The 27,011-nt window shown below is 51.2% G+C and overlaps 1 protein-coding gene across 1 annotated transcript in view; it reads right to left on the reverse strand.

Moving 5' to 3' along the window:
- Positions 1 to 24,185, reverse strand: part of E2F4 (E2F transcription factor 4) — a 97,661-nt gene extending 73,476 nt beyond the window's left edge. Inside the window, exons 1-2 of the mRNA XM_088448609.1 lie at positions 23,942 to 24,185; positions 19,727 to 19,836 (exon numbers count right to left, since the gene is read on the reverse strand). Of these exons, the coding sequence (XP_088304735.1) occupies positions 19,727 to 19,836; positions 23,942 to 24,064 (233 nt within the window). The 5' untranslated portion in view covers positions 24,065 to 24,185. The remainder of the gene's footprint in view (positions 1 to 19,726; positions 19,837 to 23,941) is intronic.
- Positions 24,186 to 27,011: the final 2,826 nt, after the last annotated feature.

Consider the following 27,011-nt stretch of genomic DNA (forward strand, 5'->3'; position numbering starts at 1 on the left):
AGGACACAGCGCTGCATACACAGACCTGAGCCACAGCGGAGGAGAGGTATGCGGGGGGACCCAGACCACGATGCTTCCTTCCAGACTTCCAGCAGCGTTCACCATGCGTTGCAGAGAAGATGGCCGCCGAGGAGCAGAGAGAAGCTGGCCTGGGGGAGGAGCGCTGACACAGGACCAGTCAGCACAGTGCAGAGAGGGCTGTGTGCAGCGGGGGAGGCGCCGGCTGTGAGACAGGGAAGGCGCGCTCCCCTGGCATGCATTTAACCCCTGGGACGCCGCAGCGCTACCGCTCTGCTGCGGTCCGCTGTCCCAGGGGGTAGTGGAAGCGCAGGTTGGTCGCCTGGCTCCACGCTGCAGCCAGTCCCCAGGGAGCCCCCTGCCTGGGGACTTAGGACCATGTGATCAGCGGGGACCCACCGCGGGACCCCGCTGCTTACCTCTGTCCCCCTTGAATCCGGCCATGGTCCGGAGCATCTGGGGTCACCGCTAGCTGTGACCCCAGACGCCCACCAGCATCCCCGGATCAGTGCCGGCGTTCTGGTACCGGCGGGGTGTAGGGAAGACAGCATGGACGTCAGGACTGACTGTCCATGCTGTTCATCCAGATGTGCAGCCACAGCTGCATGAAGAAAAAGCTTCAGGGGCTCTTCTAGCCCCCACTCCAACAGGTGCACCCGACTCCGGCCGGGCACCAAACTAAACTGAGGTGCCTTGGCCCGGGGGCGGGGTATAGGAGGGGGACCTAGTGCATCCTGGGAGGCTGAAAGCTTAACTCTTTGGTGCCCTGCGACTGACGTCACACCTATACCCCAAGGTATCCTGTGGATACCCTATGGACCCTGAAGTAGAAAGAACAGATACAGTCCAGATAGACCCTGAGGGCCCGTACCACATCCAATAATTTCCGCATTAATGTGGAAACTAGAAACCACCTTAGGGAGGAACGCAGGGCAAGTCCGAAGTACCACCCTGTCCTGGTGAAATAGCAGAAATGGGGAGCGACAGAAGAGAGCCCCTAAATCTGATACTCTAGCAGAAGCTATGGCCAGAAAAAAAACAAGGAGCGAGGTTTGTACCATGCTATACCCCTATATGTGGTACCTCAGTTTAATAAAAACTAAAATGAAATATATGTGGAAATCTATTTATTGGTTAAACACACATTGTACCATATAGAAGTACAAAGGTTATACACATGAATTAATAAGAAAATATTGAAATTGAGATCAATATCCTGTAGTATATGCACGAGAATATAGTATATGGATGAGGTTGTACACAAAAAACAAACAGATATAAATGAACACTGAACCATAAAAACAAATGATGAATCACAAAAGATGTAGGTGGATGTGCATGCGGAATTGGACAGAGTGCTTTGAATGGTGATGTTATAAAGATCAATTGTTCATATAGTCGTATAGGAGAGCGGCGTCCCGCTCAACCTGATGGGTCCGTTCCGTACAATGCTGGGTAGTGGAGGGGTAATGCCGGTGAGTAGGAAGTTGGTAGTCCCGACCAATGGGGGATGATGGGGGCGGCCGGGACTGGGGGGTAGCTGGATGACAACACTTGTTCCCTGTAGGCTTGCTTTGATGGAGCCTGCGAGGCAAGTACTGCTAATAACCGGGATGTGCTGGCCTCCCTTGCTAGAGATGTACTTCAAAAGCTTCGCCTGGTATGGCTGGACCGTTGAATTTGGACAGCTCTTGCCGTGGTGCCTGCTGGTTGGATTCGAGCTGCGCAGCGTCGCCTATTGTGGGCTGGGTCGCGTAGTCTTCTCTCCTTCCTCCCGATGGTGGATTGTATAGCAGTGCAGCGGTCTCCTTGCTCGCTTCCGGGTATGCGTCCGATGGCTGTGGTCATGTGACTCAGAGTGGATGATCACGTGACACGCGGGTGTTGGCAGTCGGAGGTGCGGTGTTGTCGTAAGGTCTGCGTCAAAGCTCTGTGTGACCCAACGCGTTTCGGCCTTCCTCTGGGGTAGTGTATAGGTTTGTGAGGTTGGTTTGCTGAGTTTAAATCCGCCCTCCTATACGACTATATGAACAATTGATCTTTATAACATCACCATTCAAAGCACTCTGTCCAATTCCGCATGCACATCCACCTACATCTTTTGTGATTCATCATTTGTTTTTATGGTTCAGTGTTCATTTATATCTGTTTGTTTTTTGTGTACAACCTCATCCATATACTATATTCTCGTGCATATACTACAGGATATTGATCTCAATTACAACATTTTCTTATTAATTCATGTGTATAACCTTTGTACTTACATATGATACAATGTGTGGCTAACAGTGTGTTTAACCAATAAATACATTCCACATATTTAATTTTAGTTTTTATTAGGGGTGAGCGGGTTCGGATTTCTGAAATCCGAACCCCCCCCCGAGCCCCCCCGATCCGAGTCCGATCCGAATCAGGCTCGACTTTTCCCGCCTGACTCGGATCTGAAATCGAGGCAAAACGTCATCATCCCGCCTTCCGAGTCTCGCGGGTTTTGGATCCTATATAAGGTACCCGCGTCGGCGCCATTTTCTCACTCGGCTGTGGACAGTGAAGAGGGAGGGTGGGAGTTAGGGCTGTGTAGTGTAGTGTAGTGTAGTGCTGCTGTTGTCCACTACTTCAAAGTCCATAGGGGCTGGCTGTGTTGTGCTGTGCTGCTGTTGTTAATAGGGGCTGTGTCCACTACTTCAAAGTCCATAGGGGCTGGCTGGACTGTGTTGTGCAGTCAGTTCTCCATAGGGGCTGTGTCCACTCCAAAGTCCTGTGCAGTGTCCCAGACCTAAAGGGGTGCTGTAGTGTTGTCCAGGGGGTGCTCTGTCCATCAGGGGTGCTCCCCCCAAGTGCTAAAAAAATAATATATTTTCTGTGTTTGTGAATTGTGTGCGCAGTAGCCGCACGTGCATCAACAAAGTAGTGCCAAGCGTGCGCCTGTGTCATAAGTAAAGGGCCGGCTGGCTTGACCGTTAAAGGGTGCTGTAACCCCCGAAAGTACACTCCAGTCCAAACCAAAAAAAAATTATTTTCTGTGTTTGTGAATTGTGTGCGCAGTAGCCGCACGTGCATCAACAAAGTAGTGCCAAGCGTGCGCCTGTGTCATAAGTAAAGGGCCGGCTGGCTTGACCGTTAAAGGGTGCTGTAACCCCCGAAAGTACACTCCAGTCCAAACCAAAAAAAAAATATTTTCTGTGTTTGTGAATTGTGTGCGCAGTAGCCGCACGTGCATCAACAAAGTAGTGCCAAGCGTGCGCCTGTGTCATAAGTAAAGGGCCGGCTGGCTTGACCGTTAAGGGTGCTGTAACCCCCGAAAGTACACTCCAGTCCAAACCAAAAAAAAAATTATTTTCTGTGTTTGTGAATTGTGTGCGCAGGAGCCGCACGTGCATCAACAAAGTAGTGCCAAGCGTGCGCCTGTGTCATAAGTAAAGGGCCGGCTGGCTTGACCGTTAAGGGTGCTGTAACCCCCGAAAGTACACTCCAGTCCAAACCAAAAAAAAAATTATTTTCTGCGTTTGTGAATTGTGTGCGCAGTAGCCGCACGTGCATCAACAAAGTAGTGCCAAGAGTGCGCCTGTGTCATAAGTAAAGGGCCGGCTGGCTTGACCGTGTAACCCCCAAAGTACACTCCAGTCCAAACCAAAAAAAATAATTATTTTCTGTGTTTAGCCGCACGTATATATCAAATCGATATAACATAAATGGAGGACCAAACTTTCTCCGATAAAAATAAAATAGAGAAAGATCAAGAACCACTTCCTCCTAGTGCTGAAGCTGCTGCCACTAGTCATGACATAGACGATAACATGCCATCAACGTCGTCTGCCAAGGCCGATGCCCAATGTCATAGTAGAGGGCACATACAATCCCAAATGGCAAAGTTCAGGAAAATGACCTTGAAAAAGACATTTAAATCAGCTGAAGAGAAACGTAAACTTGCCAATATGCCATTTACGACACGGAGTGGCAAGGAACGGCTAAGGTCGATCCCTAGTATGTTCATGACTAGTGGTTCAGCTTCACATGACGATGGAAGCCCTCCTCCCACTAAAAAAATCAAAAGAGTTAAGCTGGCAAAAGCACAGCGAAGAACTGTGCTTTCTAAGAAGATATCACAAATCCCCAAGGAGAGTCCAAGTGTGGTGGTGGTTGCGATGCCTGACCTTCCCAGCACTGGACGGGAAGAGGTGGCTCTTTCCACCATTTGCACGCCCCCTGCAAGTGCTGAAAGGAGCACCCACAGTCCACTTGCTGATATGCAAATTGAAGATGTCACTGTTGAAGTACAACAGGATGAGGATACTGGTGTAGCTGGCGCTGAGGAGGAAGTTGGCGAGGAGGATTCTGATGGCGATGTGGTTTGTTTAAATCAGGCTCCGGGGGAGACAGTTGTTGTCCGTGGGATGAAAAAGCCCATCACGGTCATGCCTGGGCAGAAGACCAAACATTCCACCTCTTTGGTCTGGCAATATTTCTATCCAAATCCGGACAACAACTGTCTTGCCATATGTACCATATGTAAAGGTGAAATAAGTAGGGGTAGGGATGTCAACCACCTAGGAACATCCTCCCTTATACGGCACCTGCAGCGCGTTCAGAAAAAGTTACTGTCAAGTTCAGAAACTTTGGCTAAGACCGTAAGCAGTCCAGGGACACCAAAATCCCGTTGTCCTGTTGTATCCAAGCGCCTGCAAACCACACCGTCAACTCCCTCCTCGTCAATTTCCTCCTTAGTCAGGATCGGAAGTAGTCCTGCAGGCCATGTCACTGGCATGACTGACTCTCCTATCCGGGATTCCTCCGGAGGATCCTGCATTGCTACGCCTCCTGCTGCCGCTGCTGCTGCTGTTGCTGCTGCTGGGAGTCGTTCATCATCCCAGAGAGGAAGTAGGAACACCACTACTTTTATTAAACAATTGACCCTCCAACAGTCCTTAGCGAGGAGGATGAAGTACGACAGCAGTCATCCTGAAGCAAAACGTATAACTGAGGCCTTGACTGCTATGTTGGTGTTAGACGTGTGTCCGGTATCCGCCATTAGTGCAGTGGGATTTAGACAATTGATGAAGGTAGTGTGTCCCCGGTTCCAAATCCCGTCTAGATTCCACTTCACTAGGCAGGCGATACCGAGACTGTACAGAAACGTCAGAAAAAGTGTCCTCAGTGTCCTGAAAAATGCCGTTGTACACAATGTCCACTTAACCACGGACATGTGGACAAGTGGAACAGTGCAGACTAAGGACTATATGACTGACAGCCCACTGGGTAGATGTATCACCTTACGCAGCAACAGCAGCAGCGTCACCAGTAGCAGCATCTCAGAAACGCCAGCTCGTTACAAGGCAGGCTACGCTGTGTATCACCGGTTTCAGTAAGAGGCACACCGCCGACAACCTCTTAGAGAAACTGAGGGAAATCATCGCCCAGTGGCTTACCCCACTTAGACTCTCCTGGGGATTTGTGATATCTGACAACGCCACCAATATTGTGCGGGCATTACATCTGGGCAAATTCCAGCACGTCCCATGTTTTGCTCACACAATAAACTTGGTGGTGCAGAATTTTCTGAAAAGCGACAGGGGCGTGCAGGAGACGCTTTGGGTGTCCCGAAAAATTTCTGCCCACTTTCGCCATTCAGCGACTGCGTGCCGAAGACTGGAGCGCCAGCAAACACTCTTGAACCTGCCCCGCCATCACCTGAAGCAAGAGGTTGTGACGCGGTGGAACTCAACCCTCTATATGCTTCAGAGGATGGAGGAGCAGCAAAAGGCCATACAAGCCTATACATCCACCTATGACATAGGCAAAGGAGGGGGTATGCACCTGACTCAAGCGCAGTGGAGAATGATTTCCGTGTTGTGCAAGGTTCTCCAGCCCTTCGAACTTGCCACACGTGAAGTCAGTTCAGACACTGCCAGCTTGAGTCAGGTCATTCCCCTCATCAGGCTTTTGCAGAAGCAGCTGGAGAAAGTGAAGGAGGAGCTAAGACGGAGCGATTCCGCTCGGCATGTGGGACTTGTGGATGAAGCCCTTCATTCGCTTTGCCAGGATTCCAGGGTGGTCAATCTGTTGAAATCAGACCACTACATTTTGGCCACCGTGCTCGATCCTAGGTTTAAAGCCTATGTGGTGTCTCTCTTTCCGGCCGACACAAGCCTGCAGAGGTGCAAAGACCTGCTGGTGAACACACTGTCAGCTGAAGCGGAACGTGACACGTCAACGGCTCCTTCTTCATTTTCTCCCGCAACTGGGGCTGCCAGGAAAAAACTTAGGTATCCTAAGCAACCCGCTGGCGGTGATGCAGGGCAGGCAGGACCAAGTTTGGACATCTGGTCCGGACTGAAGGACCTGGCAACAATTTCTGACATGTCTACTGTCACTGCATATGATACTGTCACCATTGACAGAATGGTGGAGGATTACATCGGTGACAGCATCCAAGTAGGCATGTCAGACAGTCCATACCTGTACTGGCAGGAAAAAGAGGCAATTTGGAGGCCCCTGTACAAACTGGCTCTATTTTACCTGAGTTGCCCCCCCTCCAGTGTGTACTCCGAAAGAGTGTTTAGTGCAGCCGGGAACCTTGTCAGCGAAAGGCGTAGGAGGTTGCTTCCACAGAATGTGGAGAAGATGATGTTCATCAAAATGAATTATCAGCTCTTCCAGGGAGACCAGCCTCCAGAAGGTACAGAGGGACCTGTGGTGGTGGATTCAAGTGGGGACGAGTTAATACTTTGTGAGGATGAGGATGTACACACTGAAGAGGGTGAGGAATCGGTGGATGAGGATGACATCTTGCCTCCGTAGAGCCAGTTTGTGCAGGGACACATTAATTGCCAGCTTGTTTTGTGGGGGCCCAAACGAACCAATCATTTCAGCCACAGTTGTGTGGCAGACCCTGGCGCTGAAATGATTGATTTGTTAAAGTGTGCATGTCCTGTTTATACAACATAAGGGTGGGTGGGAGGGCCCAAGGACAATTCCATCTTGCACCTCTTTTTTTCTTTGCATTATGTACAGTTTGGGGCCTAGTTTTTCTAACTGCCATCCTGTCTGCCACTGCAGTATCACTCCTAGATGGGTCACGTGTTTGTGCCGCCCACTCGTGTCGCTTAGCATAGTCATCCAGCTACCTCGGTGCAACCTTTTGGACATAAAAACACTATTGTGAGGTGTGAAATGTTCAGAATAGACTGGAAATGAGTGGAAATTAAGGTTATTGAGGTTAATAATAGCATAGGAGCAGAAAAACCTACAAATTCTGTGATTTTAGCTGTTTTTATGCTTTTTTAAAAAAAAATACAGATCCAAAACACAAAACCCAGAACCCAAAACACGGAAGGGTGGTTTTGGCAAAACCAATCCAGATCCAAAACACGAAGAAAGATCCAGATCCAAAACACGAAAAGTGGCCGGTGCACACCCCTAGTTTTTATTAGACTGAGGTACTCACACCACATATAGGGGTATAGTGCGGTACAAACCTCGCTCCTTATTATAAACCAAGAGGTTAGGCATCTTACATGCAGCTTACCCTTATTATCCAATGTGCAAGGACCAATTACCATTTCCAGAAGAAAAACAAAACAAACAGTCTTAGCAGTCAACCATTTTAGATCCCCAGAAGTCAGGGGTTCATATGGAGGGTCCTGGAAGACCCGAAGTACCACAGCCAAATCCCAAGGAGCCACTGGAGGGACAAAGGGAGGCTGAATCCGAAGGACACCTTATAGGAAAGTGCGATTATCCGGAAGAGGAGCAATCCTGCGTTTGAACCAAACTGAAAGGGCAGAAACATGCACCTTCAGTGAGGCTAGGCGGAGACAGAGATCCAGTCCCACTTGGAGGAAAGCCAAAATCCTAGGTATCCGAAACACCAGAGGATCGTAACCTCTGGCACGACACCACTTAAAATAGGTCAGTCACACTCTGTGATAGATCCGAGCAGAGGCTGGCTTACGCACTCTGACCATAGTGTTTACTACAAAGCTGGAGAATCCTTTGGACCTTAAGCTGGCCATCCACTATACAATTTTCTGTCAGATATCTGTCCAATTTGGCTGGTTGGAATGAAAACCTGGTAATGTATGGGAGCAAATGACAATCGTCCATATGCTCACAAACAGTGGAAAATAACAAAAAATGGTTGTTCAGAAAAATTGGTTAAAAAACACAAATTTAACAAAATTTCAACAATTTTTTTTTTCCTTTTTTCAGTGTTTAAAACCATATGATCGACTGTCATTTGCTCCCAAACATTACCAAGTTTTCATTCCAACCAGCCAGATTGGACAGATATCTCACAGAAAATTGTATAACGGTTGGCCAGCTTTAGGAGGGATGTCTCAAGAGCCACGCCATCAAAGACAGACAACCCAGGTCCAGGTAAAGACAAGTACCTTGAGACAACAGGTCCAGACGTCGAGGCAACAGCAACGGAGTGTCGATGGAGACTCTGAAGATCTGAGTACCAGTGATGCCTGGGCCACGCTGGAGCCACCAGTAGGACCGTGCCTCCTTGTTTGAACTTCCGAATGACTCGAGGAAGAAGGAAGACTGGAGGAAACAGGTCCGTAAACTGGAAGGTCCACTTTACCGGCATCTCTTGTTCTGGACCCATACACTGGCAGTTTTCGATTGTGTCGGGAGGCCATGAGGTCCATGTCCGAAAGGCCCCACTTGTCCAATAGGAGTTGAAACACCTCTTGGTGACGAGACCGTTCCCCTGGATGCACGTCATGACGGCTGAGGAAGTCCTCTTCCCAATTGAGAACTCCTGGTATGAACACTGGCGATATGGCTGGTAGATGGCCTTCCGCCCATGTCAGAATGCGTGACACCTGCAATTGCCGCCTGACTTAGGAGTTCCCCCTTGATGGTTGATGTACGCCACTGTTGTGTCGTTGTCTGACTGAACTTGCATGGACTTTCCGTGAAGTAGGAGTTTGGAAGACAGCCCGAAGTTCCAATATGTTGATTGGCAGGGCCACGTCCACTGCTGTCCAACGACCCTGAAAAGTGTGGGCGCGCCGGTCGCGGCGCCCCAACTACGGAGACTGGCATCTGTCGTCAGGATGACCCAGTCCGGGATCCAAAAGGGGCAACCCTTGGTGAGGCGGTCTGTCAGCAAACACCAGGTAAGAGACAGACGCACCTCCGGAGAGTGCACCCTCGTCTGTGCTTTTATCTGATGGGGTAACCCGTTCCACCTGGATAGAATCAGTTTCTGCAGAGGCCTGGAATGAAACTGGGCATATTCCACCATGTCGAATGTCGAGACCATGGAGCACAGAACTTGCACTGCTGAGTGGATTGACACTCGGCGACTGTGGAGACATCAGTGTACTCGCATCTGTAAACTGGAGATCTTGCCTGCTGTCAGAAAGATCCTCTGCTGTTGGGAATCCAACATGGCTCCCAAATGGAGCATCCCCTTGGATGGAGTCAGGGATAAATTCTACCAATTGATTAACCAACCGTGTGTCTGGAGAACAGAAATTGTTAGCTGCAGATGGTGGAGTACTTCTGAAGACTCTGCCAACAATAGAAGGCCGTCCAGGTAAGGTAACAGTCGGACACCTTGTCCTCGCAGGTGGGCGCCATGATAGCCATAACATTGGTAAACACCCAAGGTGCAGTAGACAGGCCAAAAGGCAGAGCCCGAAACTGGAAGTGCTGCTTTATTATAGCAAACCTGAGATAAAGCTGGTGAGAGGGCGCAATGGGTATATGAGTCCTGAATATCCAGCGATACCATAAAATCCCCAGGTTCCATAGCCACTATGATTGAGCGTAGGGTCTCCATCCGGAATCAAGGTATCCTAAGGAATTTGTTCAGGGATTTGAGATTGCGTATAGGCCGATGAGATCCGTTCGGCTTCTGGACCAGAAAGAGTAGAATAATAACCCGTCCCTCTCTGGGGTAACGGGACTGGTATAATGACCCCTGCTTGCAGGAAGGACTGAATGGCTTTCTGGATCTGCAAGGCCTTGTCCTTGTCTGAAGGAGGGCCTGTGCAGAAAAACTGGTGGGGTGGCCTTCTGCGAAACCAGAGGGCATACCCGTGGGAGACCACTTCTCTTACCCAAGTGTCTGTGATGGTCTGACACCAGCACTGGGCGAACTGAAGAAGTCGGCCTCCCACTCTAGGATCCCCCAGAGGGAGGTCCGTCCCGTCAGGCTGAGTGTTTTCTTCTGACTTAGAAGTTGGACGTCTTGTACTCCAGGCCTGTTTCTTGGGCTTGGCAGTCTTTTTGGGGACTGACTGCCGAGGAAAGGCTTGACCTTTAGGTTTCCCTTGGGGATGAAAGGACCAAAAGGACGAGGTCCATGGTCTCGTAGAAGTAGATGCAGAGGGTAGAAATACTGACTTAGAAGCTGCCAACGAGTCCACAATCTCGTCTAAGTCTGGACCAAACAAGATTTCACGTTATAAGGCAAGCATTCTAAACCCTTCTTAGAATCAGTGTGTACCCTCCTGGAGCGCAGCCACAAGGAACGGCGAGCTGACAGAGCAGCAGACGAAATCCTGGAAGTCAACAGACTGACAACCAAAGCAGCTTTGTTAATATATGCAGCTGCATCACGGAGGTTTCCTACTAATGTCACCTGATCTCTGGAAACATCTGTAGGAAAAAAAAAAATTCCTCAAGGGATTCTGCCCAAAATTCTATAGCCTTGGCCACCCAGGAGATAGCCATGGACGGCCTGGCGGTTACCCCTGAAAGAGACTAAATCGATTTCAGGCAAAGTTCTACCTTCCTATCCGTAGGTTCTCTAAGGGAAGATATGGATGGCATAGGTAATGTAGCACTCTTAATTAAGCGCATAACATAAGAAGCCCCCGCAGGAGGTGTCTCCTAATTAGCAGAGTAATCCTCAGGAAGGCTAGGCGTTTCTGAGGCTGGTAACGCTTCCCAGGTGATTGCCAAGCCGCCGTCATATGATCCACTAGCTGATCAGATAAAGGAAATTCTGCAGAACCCTTATTTCTTTGAACAGAGCATGTTTGGACCGTGGTGCTTGTGGTTCGTCCTCCTCAATGACTAAGGCTAAACGCACAGCTCGTATCAGAGCAGGAATATTGATCTTAGACAGAGTCTCCGCCTCCTGCGGAGAGTCAGCGTCAGGCACAATCTCTCCGTCAACAGATGACATCTCAGCATCGGTATGTAGTGTAGACTGAGATGACTGCAAACGCCGCTTGGCCTACGGGGATTTTCTCCCTGCAACATAGCCTGGAAAGCCGCGAGGCTCTGCACTGAGCTAGAGAGGGTATCCACCCATGGTGGAGGCACAGGAGGTACCTGCACGGCCGTTACCTGTTGATGCAACCCCTGGGAGGGAATTAAGACTGCTGTGGGAACCCTATAGGGGGGAAAACAGTTGGTACTACCAAACGGTCCGCAATAGATGTCAATACCTGAGCAAAGGAAGCCCAGGGGGGATCCTGCATAGGGACCAAGACATTAGAAGGGCCTGGAGGATTATAGCATTTCACACATAATCCATCTTGTACCATCTCCTCCTCACCTAAACCTGCCGCACATGACGTGCATGACAGCAGGATGGGCGCATCCAAGTGTATATGATCATCATCACTCTCAGGACAGAGAAATAAGCACACAATATGGCACTGAGTATAATGCAACCCCTGAGTATGTCAGATACTAGGCGGGAGCAAAAGTACTATTCCTGGCTAACCACCGGCTGAAAAAACAGGAGATATGGTAAGAACTTACCTTTGTTATCTCTGTTTCTACGAAGTCCATAGGGTCCACAGGGTTGACCTTGGGGTTATAGCTGGAACAGGATCCATGGGCACCACACAGTTAAGCTTTTAGCTCCCAGGATGCACTTGGGTCCTCCTCTATACCCCGCCCCCGAGCCACAGGCACCTCAGTTGGTAAGCAGCCTAGGCCGGAGGAGAATATGGAACAGAGAGAAGGAAGACTGGAACACACAAGAAACCATACTCACAGCAATAGGAGACGGAAAACCGGTGACCAGCCACACAGCCCATTTGAAGCCAGGTGCGTCAGGGCGGGCGCCCTGTGGACCCTATGGACTTCGTAGAAACAGAGATAACAAAGGTAAGTTCTTACCATATCTCCTGTTTTCTACTTCAGGGTCCATAGGGGGTCCACAGGGTTGACCTTGGGGAAGTCCCAAAGCAGTTCAACTAAGGGCGGGGACGCTCCTGTGCTGAAAGGAGCACCCGGCGCCCAAAGGAAGCATCCTGAGAGGCGAAGGTGTCAAACGCATAGAACCTCAAAAACGTTTGAATAGAAGACCAAGTGGCCGCCTTACACAGCTGAACAGCAGAAGCGCCACTTCTAGCAGCCCAAGAGGGACCCACAGAACGAGTGGAATGAGCCTTAACAGAGGCTGGCACAGGTAAACCCTCTTGTGCATAAGCCTCACAAATAACGGAACGAAGCCAACGGGCTAACGTTTGTTTGTTGGCAGGCCAACCCCTCTTGTGAAAACCAAAGAGGATAAACAAGGAATCAGACTTCCTAACCGAAGCCGTCCGGTCTACATAAATTCTAAGCGCCCGGACCACATCTAAGGAAGTCTCACCAGCTGAAAGATCAGGGGACTGAAAAGCTGGCACAACAAGTTCCTGATTAATGTGGAACTTCGAGACCACTTTGGGCAAAAACTCAGGACGAGTGCGGAGCACCGCTCTGTCCTGGTGAAAAATCAGGAAAGGAGGGCGACAGGAAAGCGCCCCCAATTCAGACACCCTCCTGGCCGAAGCAATTGCCAGGAGAAAAACCGTCTTAAATGTCAGCCACTTGAGCTCCACCGCCTCAAGAGGCCCAAACGGAGGACCCTGCAGGACCCGTAGCACCACCGCCAAGTCCCAAGGAGCCACAGGAGGCACAAAGGGAGGCTGGATCCTGAGAACACCCTGGAAAAAGGTGTGAACGTCTGGTAGTATTGCAATCCGCCGTTGAAACCACACGGACAAGGCGGACACATGAACCTTCAGAGATGCAAGGCGTAAGCCGAGATCCAATCCTGACTGAAGAAATTCCAAGATCCTGGAAACTCTGAACACCTGAGGATCATAATGTCTGGACTCACACCACTGAAAGTAAGTGTGCCACACTCTGTGATAAATCCGTGCTGAAGCAGGCTTGCGTGCCCTGAGCATGGTACCAATAACCGAACTGGAGAAGCCCCGAGACCTCAAGACGGCTGTCTCAAGAGCCACGCCGTCAAAGACAGCCGACCCAGATCCGGGTAAAGGCAGGGCCCCTGAGACAACAGGTCCCGACGCTGAGGAAGAAGGTACGGAGCGTCGATGGAGAGGCTCCTGAGATCGGAGTACCAAGGACGTCTGGGCCACGCCGGAGCTACCAGCACGAGCATGCCGCCGTCCTGCTTGAATTTCCGCAGAACCCGAGGAAGCAGGGATAGCGGAGGAAACAGATACGCCAGGTGAAACGTCCATGTCACCGACAGCGCGTCCACCAGACTTGCGCCTGCGTCTCTTGTCCTTGACCCGTAAACGGGCAACTTGTGATTGTGACGGGAGGCCATCAAGTCCAGCTCCGGCAGTCCCCACCTGTCCACGAGTAGCTGAAACACCTCTGGGTGAAGCGACCATTCCCCGGGATGCACGTCGTGACGGCTGAGGAAGTCCGCCTCCCAATTGAGGACTCCGGGGAAGAAGACCGCCGAGATCGCCGGAATGTGACCCTCCGCCCAAGTCAGGATACGAGACACCTCCGACATCGCTGCCTGACTGCGAGTTCCGCCTTGGTGGTTGATATACGCCACCGTGGTGGCGTTGTCGGACTGCACCTGTACCGCCCTTCCGTGAAGAGCGGGGCCGGACGACTGCAGGGCCCTGTATACTGCCCGCAGTTCCAGGATGTTGATGGGGAGAAGTGCTTCTTCCGCTGACCAACGACCCTGAAGCGACAAAGAGCCGGTCACTGCCCCCCAACCCCGGAGACTGGCATCCGTCGTGAGCAGGACCCAGTCCGGGATCCAAAATGGGCGCCCCTCGACCAGATGAGCTGTCTGAAGCCACCAAGCCAAAGATTGCCGAACGTCCGGAGACAACACCAGCACCTGAGAGCGGATCCGGTGAGGTAACCCGTTCCATTCTGATAGAATCAGCCCCTGCAGGGGCCGGGAATGGAACTGGGCAAATTCCACCATGTCGAATGTTGACACCATGGACCCCAGAACTCTCATAACCGAATGGACCGACAGACGGCAACGACTCAGGCAACTGTGTATCCGCAGCTGTAGGGAGGCGACCTTCTCCGGAGTCAGGAAGATCCTTTGCTGACGCGAATCCAGCAAGGCTCCCAAATGAACCATCCGCTGTGATGGAATCAGGGAGGACTTTTTCCAATTTATCAACCACCCGTGTGCTTGCAGGCAAGCGATCGTCAGGTGGAGATGTTGAAGCAGTACCTCCGGGGAGCTCGTCAGCAACAGGAGGTCGTCCAGATACGGCAGCAGCCGTACATTCTGGTTCCGAAGATGTGCGGCCATGACCGCCATGATCTTCGTGAACACCCTTGGTGCCGTGGAGAGACCAAAGGGTAGCGCCCGGAACTGATAGTGGTGTTGAAGGATAGCGAACCTCAGATACCGCTGGTGTGAAAATGCTATCGGAACATGGAGGTAGGCGTCCTGGATGTCCAGGGACACCATGTAATCCCCCGGTTCCATCGCCAGAATGATGGAACGTAACGTTTCCATCCTGAACTTGGGAACTCTGAGGAATTTGTTCAGAGACTTCAAGTTGAGGATAGGGCGATGAGAACCATTGGGTTTCTGCACCAGAAACAGAGACGAATAATACCCCGTCCCTCGTTGTGATAGAGGAACGGGAACAATGACCCCTGCTTTCAGCAAGGACTCTATAGCCTCCTGAACCTGTAACGCCTTGGTCTTGTCCTGAGAAGGACTTGTGCAGAAAAACTGGTGGGGTGGTCTGTGCCGAAAAGACAGGGCGTACCCCTGGGAGACCACTTCTCGAACCCAGGCATCCGTGGTGGTATTGTGCCAGCACTGGGCAAATAGAAGAAGTCGGCCTCCCACTCTGAGGTCCCCCAGAGGGAGGCCCGTCCCATCAGGCCGCAGGTTTATCTTCCTGCTTGGAAGAAGGGCGCCGAGCACTCCAGGCTTGCTTCTTGGGTTTAGAGGCCGTCTTACTCGCAGACTGTCTCGGGAAGGACTGACCTTTCGCCTTACCCTGAACCCGAAAGGAACGAAAAGCCGAACTCCGAACCTTAGCCGGCAGTGCCGCCGAAGGGAGGAAGGCCGACTTGGATTTAGCCAGGGTGTCCACTATTTTGTCCAAGTCCGGACCAAATAGTAATTCCCCATTGAAAGGTAAGGCCTCCAGACCCTTCTTTGAATCAGAGTCCGCTCTCCAGGACCGCAACCACAAGGATCGGCGGCCAGACACCGCTGCAGCCGATACCCGCGAGGTCAGCAGACTAGCATCTAAAGAAGCTTCACCAATGTAAGAAGCAGCGTCCCTCATTTGTCCCAACAACTCCCGCTGGACATCCGGAGCGTCGTCTGGGAAGGTATCTTCCAATGCATTGGCCCACCCCTCAATGGCCTTGGCCACCCAGGAGATGGCCATGGACGGTCGGGCCACCGCCCCGGAGAGGGAGTAAATAGACTTTAAGCAAGTCTCAACTTTCCTGTCCGTGGGATCCTTCAGCGAGGATATCGACGGTAATGGTAAGGTGGCGCCCCGAGTTAAACGGGGGACATGGGAATCCACCGCCGGTGGAGTTTCCCATTTTTCATAATGTGCCTCAGGGAAGGGGTAATTAGAAGCCAACCGCTTCTGAGGAAGGAATCTCTTACTGGGCGCCTGCCAAGCTACCGCCATATGATCCGTCAACTGATCCGACAGGGGGAACACCGCAGAAGCCACCTTAGTTTTTTTTGAAACTAGGAAACTTCGACTTAGGAACCGGTGCCTCATCCTCTATAAGAAGAATAGCTCGCACCGCCCTAACTAGTGCTCGCACATTAATGGACGACTTGGTATCCATTTCCTGGACCGAGGCGTCCGAGTCAGTGTCATCAGGGACCTCCCCATCATCTGAGGAACCCTCTGAGTCCGATACCTGAGCAGCCCGTGTCATGAGGGGGCGTTTTGAAATCCTAGAAGGCATGTCAGTCTGCAACATTGACTGAAAAGCCGAGGAAGCAGCCGCCAAATTTTGCACGGAGTTGGAGAGCACATCCACCCATGGTGGAGGAGTCGCCATAGGGGCCTGAAAAGGTACCACAGGCTGCTGCGGCACAGGGGAAGCCTGTATATACATAGGCAACCCCGCATAGGGACCTACTGATTGAGACCCAGGAGGACTCCGCAATAACTGCGGGACACCCGGGGAATGGGGGATGGGGGATGGTCGGCTGGGGCACCGCCCTAGTAGGGAGAGCGGTCGGGACCGACAGACGGTCCGCAATAGACACCAGCACTTGAGAAAACATCGCCCACGGTGGTTCCTGCGCCAGAGAAGGTCTGGATGGGCCAGGAGCCACCTAGCATCGACTACACAGGCCATCCTGTGACAAATCCTCCCTATCTACTCCTGCAGAACAGCGTCCGCAGGAGGCCAACACCGGAGCCACTGAGCGCTCAACCTTCTCGTCTGACATGACAGAATATATTATATATCTGGCACCAGGGTAGAAGTAAAACGCACTCACCGATGTGCTGAACAACAGCCCACAATATGGCACTGAGTAGCACACAACTGTATGTGACGGACCTCACAAATACGTGATCTATATAAGTGAGGTCAGTAGAAACGCCCCTCCCCCACACACCTGTAGGGCTTGTAGGAGAAGTAAAGGGATAGGTATAAGCTGACAGTAAGTAGAAAATAAGCACAGACGGCAGCACTAGCAATAGTCACATACCATGCAGGAAGATATACTCACTGCACCTTTACACTACAATCAACCTGCCCAGATTCAGTGTCTGGGAGGGCTATAGTGCTGTGTACGCTGTCATTAATCAGGGGAGAGGTACACAGGGGGACCGGTCCGCGTGCTCCCTGAGATCTGCGCTGCCACTGGGAAAATGGCCGCTGGAGACCTCAGAGGAGGAGTGGCCGAGTATCTGCAGCTCAGCGACGCCAGACTGCGTGCTGAAAGGCGCGCTGAGCTGAGGGGAGGAGCCGCTGACAGGGAAGGCTTCCTCCTCTGGCTGGCCATAACCCCAGGGATGCTGGCTTCCCGCTTGCCCCTTTATCCCTGGTGGTCTAGTGGTCCCACGGGTTATGGGGGGGGCCCGCCGCCACTGCCAGCAGCCTCCGGTCTGTCCCCAGGACCGGAGGCTAAAGGACTGCATTTAAGGCATTCCGCGCGCCGCCGCTAGCCAGCGACGCGCGGCTTACCTGAATCCCCGGCGACTCCGGCAGCAGTCCTGGGAGGTAGACAGAGTCCGGCTAGTACGGACTCTGCCCTCCCGCCGCGATCCCCAGATCAGTACTGGCGTCGCGGCGCCAGTCGGGGATCAGAGCGGCAGCATGGGCGTCTGTACAGACAGCCTTCGCTGCCGTCTGTAGTAAAAAGATTAAAATAAATAAAATCTAACTTAAAATAAAAAGCTTCTGGAGCAGCCCCCCTGCGCGGTGACCGACTCCGGCCAGGCACCAGCTTACACTGAGGTGCCTGTGGCTCAGGGGCGGGGTATAGAGGAGGACCCAAGTGCATCCTGGGAGCTAAAAGCTTAACTGTGTGGTGCCCATGGATCCTGTTCCAGCTATAACCCCAAGGTCAACCCTGTGGACCCCCTATGGACCCTGAAGTAGAAATGTGAGGTATCCGAAATGACCCTGACAACACCATGTACTGTTAGCGCAGTAGATAGAAGGCAGAAGGTATAGTAATATGTCTGACAGGATGACTTAGAGCCACAGACAGCACTAGCACAAGTCACATATGCAGAGAAAACACCTGCACAATGCCACTACAATGTAACTACGCAGACTCAGTGCCTGGCAGGCTATAGTGCCACATACGCTGACCAGGAGGTGATGTATGTAGGGGGACCGGACTCCGTGACCTCCTGAGAGAGCGGTGACTTGCCAGTGAGAGAATATGGCCGCCAGAGACCTTATCGGGGGCGTGCCCGTGGGAGGAGAGTCGCTTCAGCAGAGCCAGACCTTAGCGGAAAAGCACTGAGCTGAAGGGAGGAGCCGCTAAACAGGGAAGGCTGCCACCCCTGGCCGGCAATTAACCCCCGGGACGCCGGTTCCTGTCCAGCTTCGAGTCCCTGGTGGTCTAGTGGAAGGGCAGGGTATATGGCCTGGCTCCACTGCTGTCATCCCCGGTCTGTCCCGAGATCCAGAGGAAAGGACTACTATCACGCGGATCAGTGCAAACTGTGATCCACCTTGCCTGATCCCCGTGCGTCCAGCCGCAGTCCTAGGAGTCCCGCAAGGTCCAGCTAGATCTGTACTGGTGTCGCTGCACCAGAGGGCCGACGGGGTGGCAGCACGAACATCCAATGGACAGTCCGGTGCAGCCCACTCTGAAGTTTTGAAGAAATTGTTCTCGGGCTGCGTCTACAGTGACTCTGGTCGGGAACCAAACGAAACGGAGGTGCCTCTGGCTCGGGGTATAGGGAGAGTGGCCCGGTGCAGCCTGGGAGCAAAAGTTTAACTACATGGTGCCCGAATGTCCAAGCCATCACCTACACCTCAAGGTCTGCCTGTGGAGCCTATGGACCACGGGTTCCCAACCACGGTCCTCAACGCACACTAACAGTCCAGGTTTTAGGGATAGCCATACTTGAGCACAAGTGACTTAATTAGTACCTCAGTTATTTTGATTTAACCAATTGTGCACAATCATGGATATCACTAAAACCAGGACAGTTAGTGTGCCTTGAGGACCGAGGTTGGGAATCACTGCTATGGACCCTGAAGAAGAAAATTTGCTATCTGTAAATGTTCTGAAAATAGATATTATTATGTTATTGAAAGCGTATCTGATACTCCAAATGTGAGCGTCACTCAGCCGTCCATGGCGCAGAGTCACCCAGGCACCATACACTGGCATTAGGCCCTACCACTGTGAGCGTCACTCAGACATCCATGGCAGAGTCACCCAGGCACCATACACTGGCATTACGCCCTCCCACTGTGAGCGTCACTCAAACATCCATGGCACAGAGTCACCCAGGCACCATACACTGGCATTAGGCCCTCCCACTGTGAGCGTCACTCAGACATCCATGGCAGAGTCACCCAGGCACCATACACTGGCATTAGGCCCTCCCACTGTGAGCGTCACTCAGACATCCATGGCAGAGTCACCCAGGCACCATACACTGGCATTAGGCCCTCCCACTGTGAGCGTCACTCAGACATCCATGGCACAGAGTCACCCAGGCACCATACACTGGCATTAGGCCCTCCCACTGTGAGCGTCACTCAGACATCCATGGCAGAGTCACCCAGGCACCATACACTGGCATTAGGCCCTCCCACTGTGAGCGTCACTCAGACATCCATGGCAGAGTCACCCAGGCACCATACACTGGCATTAGGCCCTCCCACTGTGAACGTCACTCAGACATCCATGGCAAAGTCACCCAGGCACCATACACTGGCATTAGGCCCTCCCACTGTGAGCGTCACTCAGACATCCATGGCACAGAGTCACCCAGGCACCATACACTGGCGTAATGCTACGTCTTACTTCCACTGAATACTGTTCTTGGATTTCTTCTCAATAAGTCCGATTCCCTCTAGAACATTGGTGATGTCATAAATCCGCCTCTTCTGTCTGACGGCCAAAGTGTCTGCAGCCTGGGGGTACAGCACATTGTGTTACACTAGTTAATATAGCAATGACTGATCCCTGCAGCCTGGGGGTACAGCACATTGTGTTACACTAGTTAATATAGCAATGACTGATCCCTGCAGCCTGGGGTATAGCGCACATTGGGGTCTATTTACTACATCTTGGATGGAGAAAGTGAATGGAGATAAGGTGCCGGCCAATCAGCTCCTGTAATTTTATACACACAGCCTGTGACATGGCAGTTAGGAGCTAATTGGCTGGTACTTTTCAAGGCTTAGTAAATAGACCCCATTGCGTTACACTAGCTGATTTTAATGAATGGCCCCTGTATTTGCATAAGTCCCTAGAGTCACTCTAGGAAGGGCTTCTGCCTATAACAACCGCCAGTTGTTTCCATAGAGTACGACGCACTCACCAGTACTTAGGATGCCGCCAGGCCTTAACCTCCAGACAATAGGGGCCTATACAAACAGGAGTTCGTAAGGTAAATCTGGAGTAGTAATACCAAAGGTAATATTAACTACGGAGCAGCCTGCAGCCGTGGACACAAGCAAGATAGAATGCACACTAACAGGTAGAGTGAAGATCAGCAATACTGTCACTTTATTTCCATTTTATTTTGCTGGATTGTAAGAAATATTTTTTTATAAGATTTTTTAGAAAAAACAAGCGCATAGGAGCAGTGCAGGGGTAATCCAGGGAGTGGGCACAGGGCCAGTGCAGGGGGTGCATGTGGGGCTGGCACAGAGGAATGCAGAGATGGCACAGGGCCAGTGCAGGGGGTGCATGTGGGGCTGGCACAGAGGAATGCAGAGATGGCACAGGGCCAGTGCAGGGGGTGCATGTGGAGCTGGCACAGAGGAATGCAGAGATGGCACAGGGCCAGTGCAGGGGGTGCATGTGGGGCTGGCACAGAGGAATGCAGAGATGGCACAGGGCCAGTGCAGGGGGTGCATGTGGGGCTGGCACAGAGGAATGCAGAGATGGCACAGGGCCAGTGCAGGGGATGCATGTGGGGCTGGCACAGAGGAATGCAGAGATGGCACAGGGCCAGTGCAGGGGGTGCATGTGGGGCTGGCACAGAGGAATGCAGAGATGGCACAGGGCCAGTGCAGGGGGTGCATGTGGGGCTGGCACAGAGGAATGCAGAGATGGCACAGGGCCCGTGCAGGGGGTGCATGTGGGGCTGGCACAGAGCTATGCAGAGATGGCACAGGGCCAGTGCAGGGGGTGCATGTGGGGCTGGCACAGAGCAATGCAGAGATGGCACAGGGCCAGTGCAGGGGGTGCATGTGGGGCTGGCACAGAGCAATGCAGAGATGGCACAGGGCCAGTGCAAGGGGTGCATGTGGGGCTGGCACAGAGCTATGCAGAGATGGCACAGGTGCAGTGCAGGTGTACATGTGGGGCTGGCACAGAGCTATGCAGAGATGGCACAGGTGCAGTGCAGGTGTACAGGTGGGGCTGGCACAGAGCTATGCAGAGATGGCACAGGTGCAGTGCAGGTGTACAGGTGGGGCTGGCACAGAGCTATGCAGAGATGGCACAGGTGCAGTGCAGGTGTACATGTGGGGCTGGCACAGAGCTATGCAGAGATGGCACAGGTACAGTGCAGGTGTACATGTGGGGCTGGCACAGGGTTATACAGAGATGGGGCAGGTTAGCAGTATACAGCAGCCATTGGTGAGTATAAGAGGGGCACAGGGGCAGGTTAGTGGTATACAGCGGCCATTGGGGAGTATAAGAGGGGCACAGGGGCAGGTTAGGGGTATACAGCAGCCATTGGGGAGTATAAGAGGGACACAGGGGCAGTGCCGGGGTATACAGCAGCCATTGGGGAGTATAAGAGGGGCACAGGGGGCAGGTTAGTGGTATACAGCGGCCATTGGGGAGTATGAGGGGCACAGGGGGCAGGTTAGTGGTATACAGCGGCCATTGGGGAGTATAAGAGGGGCACAGGGGGCAGGTTAGGGGTATACAGCGGCCATTGGGGAGTATAAGAGGGGCACAGGGAGCAGGTTAGGAGTATACAGCAGCCATTGGGGAGTATAAGAGGGGCACAGGTTAGGGGTATACAGCAGCCATTGGGGAGTATAAGAGGGGCACAGGGGGCAGGTTAGGGGTATACAGCAGCCATTGGGGAGTATAAGAGGGGCACAGGGGGCAGGTTAGGGGTATACAGCAGCCATTGGGGAGTATAAGTGGGGCACAGGGGCAGGTTAGGGGTATACAGCAGCCATTGGGGAGTATAAGAGGGGCACAGGGGGCAGGTTAGGGGTATACAGCAGCCATTGGGGAGTATAAGAGGGGCACAGGGGCAGGTTAGTGGTATACAGCGGCCATTGGGGAGTATAAGAGGGGCACAGGGGCAGGTTAGTGGTATACAGCGGCCATTGGGGAGTATAAGAGGGGCACAGAGGCAGGTTAGAGGTATACAGCGGCCATTGGGGAGTATAAGAGGGGCACAGGGGGCAAGTTAGGGGTATACAGCGGCCATTGGGGAGTATAAGAGGGGCACAGGGGGCAGGTTAGGGGTATACAGCAGCCATTGGGGAGTATAAGTGGGGCACAGGGGCAGGTTAGGGGTATACAGCAGTCATTGGGGAGTATAAGAGGGGCACAGGGGGCAGGTTAGGGGTATACAGCAGCCATTGGGGAGTATAAGAGGGGCACAGGGGGCAGGTTAGTGGTATACAGCGGCCATTGGGGAGTATAAGAGGGGCACAGGGGGCAGGTTAGAGGTATACAGCGGCCATTGGGGAGTATAAGAGGGGCACAGGGGGCAGGTTAGTGGTATACAGCGGCCATTGGGGAGTATAAGGGGCACAGGGGGCAGGTTAGTGGTATACAGCGGCCATTGGGGAGTATAAGAGGGGCACAGGGGGCAGGTTAGGGGTATACAGCGGCCATTGGGGAGTATAAGAGGGGCACAGGGGGCAGGTTAGTGGTATACAGCGGCCATTGGGGAGTATAAGTGGGGCACAGGGGGCAGGTTAGAGGTATACAGCGGCCATTGGGGAGTATAAGAGGGGCACAGGGGGCAGGTTAGTGGTATACAGCGGCCATTGGGGAGTATAAGGGGCACAGGGGGCAGGTTAGTGGTATACAGCGGCCATTGGGGAGTATAAGAGGGGCACAGGGGGCAGGTTAGGGGTATACAGCGGCCATTGGGGAGTATAAGAGGGGCACAGGGGGCAGGTTAGTGGTATACAGCGGCCATTGGGGAGTATAAGAGGGGCACAGGGGGCAGTGCCGGGGGATACAGCGGCCATTGGGGAGTATGAGGGGCACAGGGGGCAGGTTAGTGGTATACAGCGGGCATTGGGGAGTATGAGGGGCACAGGGGGCAGGTTAGTGGTATACAGCGGGCATTGGGGAGTATGAGGGGCACAGGGGGCAGGTTAGTGGTATACAGCGGGCATTGGGGAGTATGAGGGGCACAGGGGGCAGGTTAGTGGTATACAGCGGGCATTGGGGAGTATAAGAGGGGCACAGGGGGCAGGTTAGAGGTATACAGCGGCCATTGGGGAGTATGAGGGGCACAGGGGGCAGTGCCGGGGGATACAGCGGGCATTGGGGAGTATGAGGGGCACAGGGGGCAGGTTAGTGGTATACAGCGGGCATTGGGGAGTATGAGGGGCACAGGGGGCAGGTTAGTGGTATACAGCGGGCATTGGGGAGTATGAGGGGCACAGGGGGCAGGTTAGTGGTATACAGCGGGCATTGGGGAGTATAAGAGGGGCACAGGGGGCAGGTTAGAGGTATACAGCGGCCATTGGGGAGTATGAGGGGCACAGGGGGCAGTGCCGGGGGATACAGCGGCCATTGGGGAGTATGAGGGGCACAGGGGGCAGGTTAGTGGTATACAGCGGGCATTGGGGAGTATGAGGGGCACAGGGGGCAGGTTAGTGGTATACAGCGGGCATTGGGGAGTATGAGGGGCACAGGGGGCAGGTTAGTGGTATACAGCGGCCATTGGGGAGTATAAGAGGGGCACAGGGGGCAGGTTAGTGGTATACAGCGGGCAATGGGGAGTATGAGGGGCACAGGGGGCAGTGCCGGGGTATACGGGGGGGTAGCGCAGGATACATTTAGAGCACGGGTAGTTACCGCCTTCAGGTCCAGCACGCCATCCTCCGCCTCCTGCAGCAGAGACACGAACTTGCTGGTCAGCAGCCCCAAACTCTTCTCATGGCGGCTCGGCGTCACCGGGAGCTGTGAGGGGTCCGCCATGACAGCACCGCGAGGCGTGGGGCGGAGCCTCCGGTCACCTGGCCCAACAGCAGCCGTTACTTCAGCAATGCATGCTGGGAGTGGGTGTGGCCCAAAGGAAAGTGTGTGGGAGGCGGAGCGTGTGTAAAGCGCAGACCCTGACACAGTGCGAGGGAGCGTGTGTAAAGCGCAGACCCTGACACAGTGCGAGGGAGCGTGTGTAAAGCGCAGACCCTGACACAGTGCGAGGGAGCGTGTGTAAAGCGCAGACCCTGACACAGTGCGAGGGAGCGTGTGTATGTTTCTCTATCAGTTTCTGTATCTGGGAGAATGACGCTGGCTGATGACATCAGGGTCCTCTCCGGGAAGGGGATTTAGTCGCTACCTTGTCGGTAGTGGGACAGGGGATTCATTATCCAGCCTCTTATTCATTTCCAGCCTCTTATTCATTTCCAGCCTCTTATTCATTATCCAGCCTCTTATTCATTTCCAGCCTCTTATTCATTTCCAGCCTCTTATTCATTTTCCATCTTCTTATTCATTTCCAGCCTCTTATTCATTTTCCATCTTCTTATTCATTTCCAGCCTCTTATTCATTTCCAGCCTCTTATTCATTATCCATCTTCTTATTCATTTCCAGCCTCTTATTCATTATCCATCTTCTTATTCATTTCCAGCCTCTTATTCATTTCCAGCCTCTTATTCATTTCCAGCCTCTTATTCATTTCCAGCCTCTTATTCATTTCCAGCCTCTTATTCATTTCCAGCCTCTTATTCATTATCCATCTTCTTATTCATTTCCAGCCTCTTATTCATTATCCATCTTCTTATTCATTTCCAGCCTCTTATTCATTTCCAGCCTCTTATTCATTTCCAGCTTCTTATTCATTTCCAGCCTCTTATTCATTTTCCATCTTCTTATTCATTTCCAGCCTCTTATTCATTTCCAGCCTCTTATTCATTATCCATCTTCTTATTCATTTCCAGCCTCTTATTCATTATCCATCTTCTTATTCATTTCCAGCCTCTTATTCATTATCCATCTTCTTATTCATTATCCAGCCTCTTATTCATTATCCATCTTCTTATTCATTTCCAGCCTCTTATTCATTATCCATCTTCTTATTCATTATCCAGCCTCTTATTCATTATCCATCTTCTTATTCATTTCCAGCCTCTTATTCATTATCCAGCCTCTTATTTATTATCCAGCTCCTTATTCATTATCCAGCCTCTTATTCATTTCCAGACTCTTATTCATTATCCATCTTCTTATTCATTATCCAGCCTCTTATTCATTTCCAGCTCCTTATTCATTATCCAGCCTCTTATTCATTATCCAGCCTCTTATTCATTTTCCAGCTTCTTATTCATTTCCAGCCTCTTATTCATTATCCAGCCTCCTATTCATTATCCAGCCTCTTATACATTTTCCAGCTTCTTATTCATTATCCATCTTCTTATTCATTTCCAGCCTCTTATTCATTATCCAGCCTCTTATTCATTATCCATCTTCTTATTCATTTCCAGCCTCTTATTCATTATCCAGCCTCTTATTCATTATCCAGCCTCTTATTCATATCCAACCTCTTATTCATTATCCAGCCTCTTATTCATTTCCAGCCTCTTATTCATTTTCCATCTTCTTATTCATTTCCAGCCTCTTATTCATTTTCCATCTTCTTATTCATTTCCAGCCTCTTATTCATTTCCAGCCTCTTATTCATTATCCATCTTATTCATTTCCAGCCTCTTATTCATTATCCATCTTCTTATTCATTTCCAGCCTCTTATTCATTATCCATCTTCTTATTCATTATCCAGCCTCTTATTCATTATCCATCTTCTTATTCATTTCCAGCCTCTTATTCATTATCCATCTTCTTATTCATTATCCAGCCTCTTATTCATTATCCATCTTCTTATTCATTTCCAGCCTCTTATTCATTATCCAGCCTCTTATTTATTATCCAGCTCCTTATTCATTATCCAGCCTCTTATTCATTTCCAGACTCTTATTCATTATCCATCTTCTTATTCATTATCCAGCCTCTTATTCATTTCCAGCTCCTTATTCATTATCCAGCCTCTTATTCATTATCCAGCCTCTTATTCATTTTCCAGCTTCTTATTCATTTCCAGCCTCTTATTCATTATCCAGCCTCCTATTCATTATCCAGCCTCTTATACATTTTCCAGCTTCTTATTCATTATCCATCTTCTTATTCATTTCCAGCCTCTTATTCATTATCCAGCCTCTTATTCATTATCCATCTTCTTATTCATTTCCAGCCTCTTATTCATTATCCAGCCTCTTATTCATTATCCAGCCTCTTATTCATATCCAACCTCTTATTCATTATCCAGCCTCTTATTCATTTCCAGCCTCTTATTCATTATCCAGCCTCTTATTCATTATCCAGCCTCTTATTCATTTTCCATCTTCTTATTCATTATCCAGCCTCTTATTCATTATCCAGCCTCTTATTCATTTCCAGACTCTTATTCATTATCCATCTTCTTATTCATTTCCAGCCTCTTATTCATTATCCATCTTCTTATTCATTTCCAGCCTCTTATTCATTATCCAGCCTCTTATTCATATCCAACCTCTTATTCATTATCCAGCCTCTTATTCATTTCCAGCTCCTTATTCATTATCAAGCCTCTTATTCATTATCCAGCCTCTTAGTCATTATCCAGCCTCTTATTCATTATCCAGCCTCTTATTCATTTTCCAGCCTCTTATTCATTTCCAGCCTCTTATTCATTATCCAGCCTCTTATTCATTATCCAGCCTCTTATTCATTTTCCATCTTCTTATACATTTTCCAGCTTCTTATTCATTATCCAGCCTCTTATTCATTTCCAGACTCTTATTCATTATCCATCTTCTTATTCATTTCCAGCCTCTTATTCATTATCCAGCCTCTTATTCATTATCCAGCCTCTTATTCATTATCCATCT

This window comes from Taudactylus pleione, unplaced genomic scaffold (assembly GCF_031769625.1).
Source record: "Taudactylus pleione unplaced genomic scaffold, aTauple2 ptg000461l, whole genome shotgun sequence".
Taxonomy (NCBI): domain Eukaryota; kingdom Metazoa; phylum Chordata; class Amphibia; order Anura; family Myobatrachidae; genus Taudactylus; species Taudactylus pleione.